General features: G+C 40.7%; 1 protein-coding gene across 2 annotated transcripts in view; it reads left to right on the forward strand.

The window, feature by feature from the left end:
- nt5c3a (5'-nucleotidase, cytosolic IIIA) overlaps positions 1-14870 on the forward strand; it is a 30179-nt gene that overhangs the window by 2311 nt on the left and 12998 nt on the right. Inside the window, exons 2-5 of one of the 2 annotated variants that reach the window (XM_017725766.2) lie at positions 675-986; positions 1087-1174; positions 2146-3687; positions 5380-5547. In XM_017725766.2, coding sequence (XP_017581255.1) covers positions 5410-5547 — 138 coding nt within the window. In that variant the 5' untranslated portion in view covers positions 675-986; positions 1087-1174; positions 2146-3687; positions 5380-5409. The remainder of the gene's footprint in view (positions 1-674; positions 987-1086; positions 1175-2145; positions 3688-5379; positions 5548-14870) is intronic. The other variant, XM_037531025.1, reaches the window with a different exon arrangement.

A 14870-nucleotide genomic window follows, 5' to 3' on the forward strand; every position in this document is an offset into this window, starting at 1 on the left:
TAAACAGTCATTAATAGTGGTTGTAATTTGTTCCATTATGGAGAAACTTAATGAGTCAGAATTGTTCACAGTGGTGGTGATAGGAACCAGACGTCTGATGTCTGACAACTACAATAGCTTTGAGAAGGTTTTGCTGGCCGTTGTAAGGCAAAATATCCCCCAACAAAAGTATATTTTTAATTTTTCAGATTTTTAAGCTATTTTTCCATCATCAGCATTACATATTAAAAACTCATAGACACGTGTAGGTCCACTGATAGTTTTGTATAGCAGGCCTGCTAGAACCACTAGCATTGACTAGTGATCGCAGGTCACCAGCAAAAACAACATAGGCTGCGTTTGGATGCTGGTATGCTGGTCAACCACCCTGACCATGCTGGGTGACCAGCTAAACCAGCACCAGACCAGTGTAAACCAACATAAACAAGCTTAGACCAACATGGAATTCATGCCGTTCAGTGCCAGTCTTTTCAGCGGGGAAATAAAATGGCTTTTTTGCTATATAGGTTGGGTTCCTATCACCACCACTGTACAGTAATTTGACTCTACAATATATCATTTCACATTAAACCACTCTGGTTGACTTTTCAAAGATCAAAATATTATGAACTTTTTTGAAGAATCTGTGGAGTTTTCTATACTGCCCTGTATCATTCATGGTCTTTGTCTTTCAGGTGATGGTGACCTCACCCATAACTATGTTGAGATTGAGACAGATTCCTGCCTGACTATTGCTGGACAAGATTTCGGAGAGCCCCACATTGGACAGGAGCTGGGCGACCATGGTGTCTGGATGCAACCATCCCACCCAAGTGATGATGGCAGAGAAGATATTCCTGGAGTGTCTCATCTCCCAACAAGTCAAAGAACGAATGAAGCATCAGAACCGGTTGAAGACTGCGTATGCTCATGCAGGACAGGACGTTCGAGGTGGAGCAATGGAGCAAACCATCAGTGTCTGTGTCTGCCTCCGCCATGTTTCAATGGTCTGTATTAGTATCACTTATAGGCAGGTTCATTTCATAAACATAATAACAGTGAATGAAGTGTCTATGGGTGTCTCACTGTAGCTTTTCTTCTGTTTAGTGAGGAAGACGCTGGTGGTGGGTGTTGAGGTGGATGTTCTCGAAGAGTTGGTTTATGAGGATACAGAAATCCTGCATGAGCAGACAGTGTAAGTTTAACAATCCATTTAGATGGATATCCAGCAGGATGGTCAGCAGTGATAGTATAAACTGCAATCTAAAGTACACATACTTGTTTCTAAACTCATTGTCCATCTTATCTGCTCCACTTACTCTATAGGTGCACTTTGTAGTTCTACAGTTACAGACTGTAGTCCATCTGTTTCTCTGATACTTTTGCCCCTTTTACCCTGTTCTTCAGTGGTCAGGACCCCCACTGGGTGGTGGATCATTTTCAGCACTGCAATGACACTCACATGGTGGTGGTGTGTTAGTGTGTGTTGTACTGGTCTGAGTGGATCAGACACAGCAGTGCTGCTGGAGTTTTTAAACACCTCAGTGTCACTGCTGGACTGAGAATAGTCCACCAACCAAAAATATCCAGCCAACAGCGTCCTGTGGGCAGCGTCCTGTGACCACTGATGAAGGACTAGAGGATGACTAACACAAACTGTGCAGCAGCAGATGAGCTGTCGTCTCTGACTTTACATCTACAAGGCAGACTGACAAGGTAGGAGTGTCTAATAGAGTGGACAGTGAGTGGACACAGTGTTCAAAAACTCCAGCAGCACTGCTGTGTCTGATCCACTCAGACCAGCACAACACACACTAACACACTACCACCACGTCAGTGTTACTGCAGTACTGAATGATCCACCACCCAAATAGTACCTGCTCTGTGAGGGTCCATGGCGGTCCTGACCACTGAAGAACAGGGTAACAAGGTATGTAGAGAAACAGACTACAGTCTGTAACTGTAGAACTACAAATTGCACCCATATGGTCAGTGGACCTGATAAAATGGGCAATGACTGTAGATACATGGTAGCTGTACTTGATGAAGATGCCAATCGTAAAGGACACCTGGCGTTATCAAACGGTGTATAAATAAAAAAGCCATTGCACAAAGATGTGTTTGATTGGAATTCTTATTCTGCTCTTATTTATCTTCATATTGTAGGTTTGACGAAGGCCTGGAGAACAATCTGATGGACTCCACCTCTTGTGTTTGCAACCAGTTATTTCCTAAGTGATTGTAAAAAAATATGCAAATTATCATTATTATTTTGCAGTTTTGCAGATGTTTACTTCAATTTCTAGATGACTAGTTGCAAGTCCTGTAGAAAGGGTGATAATGTAGTCGTCATTGTCATTAATAGTTTGCGTGATAACAATATTTACGATAATGCTAATTTCTGCTAGCCAGTGTGCAAAACACTCCTCAGCATCAAGGGTCCCTTGATGGGTAGCCTTGGCTGGCTACTCCAGCATTGGCTAACCGCTAACTTACTCGCCTTAGTCGCCTTAGCTAGCTTCAGTGGCACCAAAATGTTTGGTTCCACAGTTCTTCTGTTGGAAAAGCTCTTTTCTGGGTTAGTAATGTAGTCGTCCTCACGTTAACGGAGATCTTAAACGTCTCCTCTAGTATCTTTGATCTGAGACTCTTGCCACCGAATTCTTGCAAACTTGGGCAAGTTTTCAGAGACACAAACATGCTGTGCCACATCGTAAAGTATTCTGAGCATAGTTACAGTTTTAAGCCTTTGAAGGACCAACAGGATGAACTGATTTGCTACAGCGCCACCCTGAGGCAGACCAGTAGAAGAACACCAAAGGCAGAGGCTCATCAATGGTCAAGTCGGATAAATAATGACCTTTTCCTGAATTTGTATTTCAGTGTCTATTAATCCAAAGCAAACAGCGCAACTGCATAATGATTTTCAGGGACTCCCCAGAGGTTTGATTTTGAGACATTCAGGGGGTCCAAGACATTAATTATTAATTAATTGGGCCTGGTTCTGAGAAAGAAACAGGCGCATTGTATTACATTGAGTGCTTGGTCACCTGAAACACTATACAGAGTTTACAGACTTGGACAATATTACATGTATAAATGTTAAAATGTCATGACAGTGCATTGAAACATTTTAGAGAATCTTGTGACAGAATTGCTCACAGTGGTGGTGACAGGAACCAGATGTCCATCTCTAAAAACTCTGACACATAGTTTTGTGATAAAGTTTAGGCTTTAAATGTATTTTAGTTTGCAGATGCATGCAGGGCGCTGTGGGGCAAAATAGTCCCCGAAGAAAATGTCAGAATAAAAACTCAGAAGGTGTTCTCAGAGGTTCTCTGGTCCTATTAGATAGTAAATAAAGTGGCTATATTTGTGTTGTAGACATGGTGGCCCTTGGTTCCTACCACCACCACTTACAGTGTTTCTAGAGTGAACCACTTCAATTAATTTCAAACCATTATAAATTAATATGTTTACATCATACAGAAATGTTGATAATACGGTGGGGTTGCCCTTTAAGAGGGCCTAACTGTGTGGAGACTTTTATTATGAAAATCGTTATGCTGTGTAACGCTAGAGCTGTAGGTTAGTTAGCAGGTCTCTTGCTAGAGGAAAGCAATATGTTAGAATGATTTGAAGACATTTAGGCCACCTCTCTGTTCTTTTGGATCTTTTGTTGTTTTAGGCATTATTTTCCATCAAACGGTAAGTTTGCTTTCAGAAAAGTAACGTTAGGATTTATGGAGCTGCTAGAAATGAGATTTATTTAGTTAACCTACCCATCATTTCTTTTTCTCTCCTGATGGATTATTTTTACATTAAACTGTTTGTGGTTGTTGGAATCACGAGGCTGAAGCGGCTTTATATTCGCCAGCTTCTTTTTCGGATTCACAAAAAGCCACCTTCTGCTTCGTCCTTCTGTTAGCATCATTTATTGGGGGATTGTGTGTGTGTGTGTGTGTGTGTGTGTGTGTGTGTGTTTAAAAAAGACTAATTGTACATCATTCATTAATCTTACTTGTTTAAATTGTCTGTGTTTTTCTTACTGTGAATTACTGTCATTAAAATACGTTATTAGTGATATACACGCTGTGCTGATTACATTTAATTCTGAATTTCTAATGGATTTACATTTGGTAACGGCTGTGTTCCAAATCACGCTCTTCTACACTTTGCATACTACACTAATGAATGTTGTTCTAGCGGTGGTGCACTTTTTTAACACACTATTTAGTGCTATAGTATGCGGTTTGGGACGCCGCCTGAGTTAAGCGTGTTGGAAACGTTTCCATAGAAACGGGTCATACCATTTTCAATCAGCGTAGGTGAGTAGGTCTCAAAATCAAAAACTGACACTTGCAGTCCTAGGCTAAATCCCAAACGGCTCTCTAAGTCACTCCTTATCTTGTGCACTAGGTAATGTGAGTTATGAAATTTGGGGTTCTGCACCCAAATGTGGCATTTCTCCCGAATGGCTCCTTGTTAAACAATTGTTTGGATGCCAGATAATTTATTTTAACAGGGGATTTTTAAAATTTACATGATTTAAATGGTTACATTTGTAAACTAAGTCATTGAGTGGTTTGGTGTTAAAATGTTCTGTTCTAGACAACTCAGAATTGCTCACAGTGGTGGTGATAGGAACCAGACGTCCACCTCCGAAAGCTCCCTCACAGAAAGTTATTACATGAAATGGTTATGATTGCACTATGGTTATACTAAATTTCCTTCGGGATCAATAAAGTATCTATCTATCTATTGATCTATCTATCTACACTGCCTGACGTCTAAAATATTGTTTTATGGTAGTTTTGTGATCAAGGTTTGGCTCAGAATGTATTTTTAACCATTTATTTTAATCCATTGATGGTGGAGGAGTTGTTGCTTAACATTTGTAAGGAAAAATAGTCCCTAAAGAAAGCTTATTTTGACATTTATGACTATTTTACCATCATCAACAAAGCATAAAAAACTCAGAAGACAGGGTATGGTTCTCTCGTGGTTTTGGATAGTACATGGCTACATTTGTGTTGTAGACATTGTGACTCTGTTCCGTCACACCCACTGTGAAGGATTCAGTTGGTGGAAATCCCCTTTACGACCTACGAAGTGCACTACTTAGGGAGTAGGGAGCCATTTGAGATTTAGCCCTAGTTGATGGCGTCATCACCCCCCCCCCCCACTTGTTTTCCGGAAAATCCCTCGCTAGGATTGGCTAGTTGGACACACCACAAACATCCCGCCGACGACGTATTAGCCAATCAGAGCGCAGGGAGGCGGGGTTTGTTTGAATACGGGTGGGGAAAATATAGGCCGTCGGGCGGAGCTTGCTTATCTGGGTGGTACCATGTCAACGCAGGAAGAGGGACGCACGTGTGTGTGTGTGTGTTGGTGCAGCGAACTCGGCCCGCAAAACCGACTTTGGTGATGGACAAGACCGCCGTGGTGAAGGTCGGGGCGGTGGCCAGCGCCAGCGTGTGCGCCCTGTTCGGCGGGGTGGTCCTGGCTCAGTACATTTTCACCAAGAAGAAGAGGGCCGGAAAGAAAACGAAGATCATCGAAATGGTGAGAGCCGGCGGTCCCCCCCCAACCCCCCCCCCCTCCCCCCCCCCTCTCTCTCTCCTTCAGTCCGCGCTGTGAAAAACAGAAAGTCTCAGTAGAGGTCACGAGCCTTACTGACCGGGTATAAGCGCTGTTTTCAGGCCCACCGTGTGTTTCGGTGTCCAGTGCTGTTTGTATAGCGCTTTTAGAGCGGACACTCTGTTACAGCAAGTTTTAAGAAACACTAAAAGGAGGCAGGACCTTACAAGGGGAACCATCTCCTCCCTCATCTGTTTCACCGGACAGTGAAGCCTCCCTTCACACAGTGCAGAACACGGACAAAAATAGCTCTGACCGTGTGAAGACTCGCAGACACAGTTGGGCAGAATACTTTAGAAAAGTAGAGCTGACTGGAAACTGAATACACTGTCCCAGACGGATTTCTCAGTAGGTTACATTACTATACATAAGAATACACAGAGAATACATACTGATAAGGCACATGGAATAAACCCCTCTTCATTTAAGCTGGGCAGTGTGACAGTATTATGACATTGGCGGTAAATGATGTCCCTACACTTTTCTGAGCACATCGTCTCTATTGTCAGTGCTTAAAGAGCACTAGCTGACTACGTGTTTCACTAAGACTTTAAGGCCTGCTTTGCGTTCAGTGCAGTGCAGTCTATGTAACAATGTTACTTGGTCGAGACGCTTCTTACTGCTGTTATTTCACCATAACATCACACTGTATCACAGCCGATTCGGTCCGACTCTGAAGATGAGACGACACTAAATTCCCAAACTGTCATCAGAACTGAGCAGCTTTTCAGTCGGCAACTGAGACAAAAGAACAGCTAAACAACCTGGAATCAGCCAGAAATGAACCCAACACCGTTCACCAGACGTGTCTGATCTTCTCTGATCTTCAGAGTCTGACCAGATCAGACTGAGCCATAAAACTGACACAGTAAGCTGCTTGTTAAGGAGCTGTAATTTAGCGGAAGGAACTGAACATTAAAACATATTAAACGCCGCGTTCACGGCCCAGTTTATCCATTTCTTACTGTATTTATTTAACGGTTTTATAAAACATGCCTTTGGCTCGTGCCTGTGACCAAATCACAGCCGTGATGTTATACACACCACCTCAAGTGTTCTACTGCTTAAACATGTTTCATTGAGACATTAAGGCCTGCTTTGCATTCACTGCACTGTAAGATTGTAAAACAGTGCATAAAATGATTGGAGGTGAAGGTTATTTATTTGTTTGTTTGTTGTTATAATGTTTATGTATGTAGCAGTGCAGGTCCTGTTTTATCTGTTCCAACTTATTAGATCTCAGAAAAAGTAGTGATAGAACAGCCATCTGTGGCTGGGAGTCACCAGTTGACCTCGCTGTCCTTGGATGGGCAGGATGGCCCCCTCATCACCCAGGCGATACTAGTCAGTGCAGGCATCTGTTAGCTGACATAACAGAACCGTGCTTTCCTCAGAGCGTGTACAGCAGTCCAGTGACGTTGCGTTAGCAGCAGTTTGAAAAGATGCAATGACACTTTATGGAACTCAGAGGAAGCCTGTGCTGGCTTTTGCCCTCCTAGCGCTGGTGGCATCGTGTGACTTGGGAGTCCTAACTAGTGGGTGGAATTGGACTCATAGAAATTGGGAAGAAAATTGGTAAAAAAGCAGATGATGTATCATGAAAATATCTTGAAGTATAATATTTTTGCCATGTCACCCACGCCTACTGTTCTTCGCTATTACTGTTCAGCAGTTTTTCCCTTTATGTAATTCTTCTGTTAATATGTTTAACAGAAAATTATATTCGGAAAATTCTCTACATTATTTTGGCTCTCATTGCCTGCTATAGTCCTCTGCTGCTCCAACGATCCCGCTCATGAACTAAGCCAACAGTTTGCAATATTCCAGTCACAAAATCTTAAAAACTGACGATAAAGTTAGTAGCAATGTGATTTTCAATTAATGACATGAACGTATGTAAGTCCAGCACAACACCGTTGCTGAGCTTATCACTTATGTCCACCACTGAAGAGACTGTCCAGTTCAGTCATTCTTCAAGAATTTACTAACGCTTAGATGAATAACTGGCTCATCACTCTGTTTTATCAGTCTACTCAGGCTTTAGCCGTAGGTCTTTAGACGCTGTGTGCTGAGTTGAAAGTACTTTCATAAGAAGCAGTGGTGGTGTTTCTTTTAAAAGTGGTAGTTAATAGTAAGTATTCTAAAAGTGTTCTCTTAAAAAAAGATGAAATGACCTTAAGGTGAATACTGCTTTTATAAAAGGTAACTTGGACTGGATACAGATACTTCATTTCTGTATATGCATGTTCCCAATACTATTCCATTACATCCCAGCCTTTCTAAATCAGACTAAATAAAACCTTTTTTATGGCCTAACTGGCTGAAAATAGTCACTCCACAGTTTCTCCACTGCACAAGCCTCTTTAGTCTTAAGATGTGAAGTAATGCAAGTTACGCAGCATCACCAAAAATTGCCTGCATGTTACAACGCCATGTAAGCTGGCTAAAGCAAATATTCAAACCTTGAGAGCGCCAAGATGTTTCCAAAGACAGCATGAAATCTATATTGGCAAAGGGCAAATGTGTTAAATGTTAAACGTGTTTATTACAGAAAAGTAACACTATCTAGCCAGTGTCGTCTTCAGTGCTCTCAGATGACTTGTTTCGGGGCATGGCTGCATTGTTGTCAGGGGCGGGGTCATATTGTTGTTGGAGGTGTGGCTACATCTACACAAGCAAAGTGACGATTTCATATAAAAACAGTTCACCACACTTATGATAACAAAAAGAAAACGACATGAAATATGGGAGAATTTTGACCTGGTCAGGGCAGTGAAAACTGTGATTGCAGATATGAATATGATCGGTTTTGAACAAAGGCATAAAACGAGACCAAAGCTGTGCCTGACTCTGCTCTGCTCTCTATATACTACACTATTTTGGTGTTCTGCCATTTTGTAGTGCTGTCCGAAATAGTCCTGGGCAATAAGACAGTATATGATGTTATCGTGATGAATTGTGCCACAGCACAATATGCTATTCTAAGCATATCATGTATATTGCAAGTACTTGAAGACCACTAACCAGCTGCATGTTTCATGAAAAAGGAGCAAAATTTGTCAGTTTAACTGGATCTAGTGCGACACAGTATGCAAAATATTGAATAAAAATCATTGTATTTACAGTTTTTGGTAGTATTTTTTTCAAATGTAGCACTACTTTTTAGATTTTTTCTCTGTTTCAACTGATCAGATGTTTGAAAAAGTAAATAATGTGACATATCCTGTAACTTACATGTCTTGATGTATCCCAATGTAATATTTTTGCCGTATCGTCCACCTCTAGTCCAAAAACCTGCAGTGCAGTAAGTATTGTACAACCGATGTACCTTAGCAGATAAAGGATACCCATAATGCACTGTGTTGTGTGGTTTGAAGATTTAACTTCTCTGAGTAGAATTAGTGAGCCCATCTAAAATGGCAGCATCTCTGAAGAGCTCTCTTCAGACCCGTTACAGATTAAATCAGCTTTTCTCATGTGAGCAGTTATAGTGGGCTGGTTATAGTGGGCTGGTTACAGTGGGCTGGTTATAGTGGGCTGGTGGCATCATGTTTGTTGTTTGTGCTACGGATTCTGCTGTCCAAGCCTGTATGACGTAACTATGACTATAACAGTAGCCACGTTTACATGCAGCCTCATAATCTATTGATCTGATTATTAGCTCAATTGAAATAGGCTATTTGAGACTATCCAATTGAGGCCATTTGAAAATATCTGATTGAACAAGGTGGGTAATCCTGTAAATAATCCATTAAATAGCAGAATAATAACCATGTAAACACCTGTATCTGATTACATTCCCAGTCGGAAGGCTTCAGTACGTTATGCGCCTGTGTGTCGCATCATAATGAAAGTTTATATCGTTCAACATGGTGGGAAACTGGTCTGTAGAGGAGACTAAGTTTATGCTCTGAGCTTTAAAAGACGGCGGTGGGACGGACGTCCATCTTATGTCTTATGTGTCTCAGAACACACCGTCTTCCTCTCAGCCTTATTAAATAAGTACATGTGAACTACGTTTTCCTGAGTTTGATGTCATTTTAAAGTAATTAAAAACACAAGCACTGCTCACTGCTGCTCATCTCACTCTGACTGAACTCATGATGCTCGTTGTCGTAGTAACGTCTACACTAAGTGGTTCTCTATTCAAGCATGTAAGTTTTGGATTTGATTACTTGTCGTGAACGTGTAAATGGAGATTTCCATTAGATTATTGAGTAGAGTGAGAATATAAACACCTCGATCTTAATCTATAATTGGAATGTATTAAATTAAATTGGCAAAAACCTCTGCATATGAACACAGCCTGTGTTCTATATAACGATCCAGATTTCAACTGTAGGGTTTAGTGATTAGAGGATCATTTCAGACTCGGCACAAGACTGACTATCAGTTATCAGTGCAGCCATAAAATGATTCATGTTGATTGATGCTGCCTGATTTGAGAGCTCATAGTCCAACATTAGCCTATAATGTGAAGCCTATGATATCAGTTTACAAGCTATGAGGGGTGATGTATATGGGAATCGATTTTGAAAGCAAGCTGAGATATGCTGACTACACTTCTGGTGAAGCAGCTGGGGAGTTCATTGACTTAGACTAGAAACCACAGAAGATAAAGAAAAAACCTTGTTGTTGTATAGGCAGAGATTATTAAAGGTGCCCTTTCAGTTCCTCCAGTTCCTACAAAAAACTGCATTATTATAAGAAGTAATTTTATCTCAATTTCCAGAAGCATATAGAAATAATTGTTTATTTTGTTTAATATGTGGGTTTTAAACATGTGGTCTATAATGCATCACACTTTTGTCAGTTATCAATCCTCCATGTGATTTTTCAGGATATTGGTATTTCACGTAGGTCTGCACCGATGCGGTAATTGTGGGCCAATGCTGATATCCGATATTTTTCGTGTAGATCTGCCGATATCGATACAAAAACATTTATAGAATTTAGAAGTTGAGACTAGATCCACATGAATTAATAATAAAGAGAAAAATAACATTTATTGAAATGAATAAAATGCTAAATACTTAAGCTCAGTAACCCAGTGTCACCTAATATATATATAAATAATATATATAAAATTGAATTTGAAGTATGAGTCAAATCCAAACATCTCTCTGATATTTTTTTAACCAGTGGTTAAAAATGCCAATACCGATTCCCTCATCATTATATATCACTTATTTGATGCAGTATATATTTTATATATATATATATATATATATATATATATATATAATGTGTGTATATATATATATATATATATATATATATATATATATATATATATACACATTTTCAAAGACAGTAAGATCAGTTTTTTCAACTTGTTGCTGCTGCTCTGCAGTTATAGAATGTAGGAATGTTTATCTGCATGAAACCACAGTAAAAAGTAAAAGCGTCTTCCTGAAGCAGAAAGTAATCAAAAAACTACTAAAGCACTAAGTCACTTATGGATGTTTAAAGAACCAAGAAGTTCCACAGCAGTTCTATAGGTGAGTTATGCTCTATTCTATCTTGTCACAGTTATTATGATCACCTAACCACAGTTTGTTAAATGGTCAGTTATTTGAGTGCTGACTGCAGTACAATTCAGCTGAAAGTGCTGGACAAATGTAGATAAAAAGTTGGTGCTGATGTTAAGAGCACGAGTAATGTTCATTCATCAGGTAGGTCACTAATGATGTTTGTAGCAGGTACGCAAACAAGTGTTTTTGCTTACACCGATTAGGCATAACATTATGACCACCTGCTTGTTTCCTTATCAGCTCCATAGATGCACTTTGTAGTTCTACAGTTACAGACTGTAGTCCATCTGTTTCTCTGATACTTTGTTAGCCCCCTTTTACCCTGTTCTTCAGTGGTCAGGACCCCCATGGACCCTCACATTATTATTACTGATTATTCTCAGCACTGCAGTAACACTGACGTGGTGGTGGTGTGTGTTGTGCTGGTCAGAGTGGATCACTGTCAGGACACTGTTGGCTGGATATTTTTGGTTGGTGGACTATTCTCAGTACAGCGGTCACACTGAGGTGTTTAAAAACTCCAGCAGCTCAGAGTAAAAGAGGATGAACAAAGTATGCAGAAAAACAGATGGACTACAGTCTGTAATTGTAGAAGTGCACCTATGTGGTAGTGTACCCAGCAGTGTGATGTAATATTTAGACAGTATGACCAGTATTACCTTCTAAGTAAATACTTCTTGGAAGCAAGATGGTTAATTAGCCTGTTTGGTAGGCTGTTTTTTAGGCTGGTACTTTAAGACAGGTAAATTGTTGATGCTGCAAAATATTTTAAGTTCAATTTATGATCCTGACAACCCGAGGTCTAAAATATAATAGTAAACCTCAGAAGTGTGACCAATCAACAACTGGTCAACAGTGTTGTGTAATATAGTTAAACACAAAAAAGAGTGTACTTGCGTAGAAGTAGTCGGTAGCCTTAAAAATTGTACTTGAGTAAAGTACCTTAAATAAATGTAACTAATTACTAGCCACATCTCTAGATCTGCCACTCGTTTGGTTATAAAAATGTGAAGTCTGAACAAAATCCTGAACAAGTATCAGTAACATAGTTACAAAAATAATGTGCTCCAAGTTCAATGACCATGATGTCTGTTATGTATTGCAGAGCTGTATTGGTGTCAGAGGTGGGCCCCAAATCTGAATCTATTAATGCTTATTTTTTTCTCAAAATCCTCTGTTTGAAAGGTCACTGTAAAAAAGCTGTTTGTAGTCTTTCATAAAGTGTTTTAGTTGCACACTATGTGTCCAAAGGTTTGCTCATCCAGTGTTTCCACTGGTATTATTAGTGAGTTTGTCCCCCATTTGCTGCACTAACAGACTCTGCTCTTCTGGGAAGACTTTACATTGGGTATTTCAACATTGCGTTCAGCCACAAGAGCGTTATTGAGGTCAGATATGTTGGATGGTCAGTTCTGGATCAGTTGGTAAATTCTGAAGGTGTTAGATGATTGGATCTTGGGAGTGGAGAGTTTCCTTCAGGGAAAGCAGTTCCACAGCCCAGTGTTAAGGGGCTTTATATCCCTCTTGACCATGGTGGTCTGTTGCAGAATGTGCTTTTCTACTGGTTAGTGCAGTTGAACACTGTGTCAGCAGTGGGTGCACCTACAGTGGGGAGAACAAGTATTTGATACACTGCTGATTTTTCAGGTTTTCCCACTTGCAAAGCATGTAGAAGACTGTAATTTTTATCATAGGTACTCTTCAACTGTGAGTGATGGAATCTAAAACAAAAATCCAGAAAAATACATTGTATGATTTTTAAATAATTAATTTCCATTTTATTGTGTGAAATAAGTATTTGATACACCAGAAAAAGAAACTTAATATTTGGTACAGAAACCTTTGTTTGCAATTACAGAGATGAGACGTTTCCTGTAGTTCTTGACAAGGTTTGCACACACTGCAGCAGGGATTTTGGCCCACTCCTCCATACAGATCTCCTCCAGAGCCTTCAGGTTTCGTGGCTGTCGCTGGGCCACACGGACTTTAAGCTCCCTCCAAAGATTTTCTATTGGATTCAGGTCTGGAGACTCCAGGACCTTAAGATGTTTCCTACGGAGCCACTCTTTAGTTGCCCTGGCTGTGTGTTTTGGGTCGTTATCATGCTGGAAGACCCAAGCCACGACCCATCTTCAGTGCTCTTACTGAGGGAAGGAGGTTGTTGGCCAAAATCTCACGATACATGGCCCCATCCATCCTTCCCACAATACGGTGCAGTCGTCCTGTCCCCTTTGCAGAAAAGCATCCCCAAAGAATGATGTTTCCACCGCCATGCTTCACGGTTGGGATGGTGTTCTTGGGGTTGTACTCATCATTCTTCTTCCTCCAAACATGACGAGTGGAGTTTAAACCAAAAAGTTCTATTTTTGTCTCATCAGACCACATGACCTTCTCCCATTCCTCCTCTGGATCATTCAGATGGTCATTTGCAAACTTCAGACGGGCTTTGACATGCGTTGGCTTGAGGAAGGGCACCTTGCGTGCACTGCAGGATTTTAATCCTTGACGGCGTAGAGTGTTACTGATTGTTTTCTTTGAGACTGTGGTCCCAGCTCTATTCAGGTCATTGACCAGGTCCTGCCGTGTAGTTCTGGGCTCATTCCTCACCTTCCTCAAGATCATTGATGCTCCACGAGGTGAGATCTTGCATGGCGCCCCAGACCGAGGGAGATTTTCTGTTATTTTGCATTTCTTCCATTTTCTAATAATTGCACCAACAGTTGTTGCCTTCTCACCAAGCTGCTTGCCTATTGTCCTGTAGCCCATCCCAGCCTTGTGCAGGTCTACAATTTTATCCCTGATGTCCTTACACAGCTCTCTGGTCTTGGGCATTGTGGAGATGCTGGAGTCTGACTGATTGAGTGTGTGGACAGGTGTCTTTTATACAGGTAACGAGTTCAAACAGGTGCAGTTAATACAGGTAATGAGTGGAGAACAGGAGGGCTTCTTAAAGAAGAAGTAACATGTCTGTGAGAGCCAAAATTCTTACTGGTTGATAGATGATCAAATACTTATTTCACACAATAAAATGGAAATTAATTATTTAAAAATCATACAATGTATTTTTCTGGATTTTTGTTTTAGATTCCATCACTCACAGTTGAAGAGTACCTATGATAAAAATTACAGTCTTCTACATGCTTTGCAAGTGGGAAAACCTGAAAAATCAGCAGTGTATCAAATACTTGTTCTCCCCACTGTAAAAGTGGCTATAATTACTAATTCGAAGAAGTATGTTTTGACATATAATGTCAAACACTGCTCAAAAAAATAAAGGCAACATTTAAACAACACCATATAACTCCAAGTAAATCAAACTTCTGTGAAATCAAACTGTCCACTTAGGAAGCAACATTGATTGACAATCAATTTCACATGCTGTTGTACAAATGGAATAGACAACAGGTAGAAATTATTGGCAATTAGCAAGACACACTCAATAAAGGAGTGGTTCTGCAGGTGGGGACCACAGACCACTTCTCAGTACCTTTCTGCTTTCTGGCTGATGTTTTGGTCACTTTTGAATGTTGGTGGTGCTTTCACACTCGTGGTAGCGATGAGACGGACTCTACAACCCACACAAGTGGCTCAGGTAGTGCAGCTCATCCAGGATGGCACAACCTGGCATTAGGTACCGAGATGAGATCCTCAGACCCCTTGTGAGAACATATGCTGGTGTGGTTGGCCCTGGGTTCGTCTAATGCAGGACAATGC

This window comes from Pygocentrus nattereri, chromosome 19 (assembly GCF_015220715.1).
Source record: "Pygocentrus nattereri isolate fPygNat1 chromosome 19, fPygNat1.pri, whole genome shotgun sequence".
Lineage (NCBI taxonomy): Eukaryota > Metazoa > Chordata > Actinopteri > Characiformes > Serrasalmidae > Pygocentrus > Pygocentrus nattereri.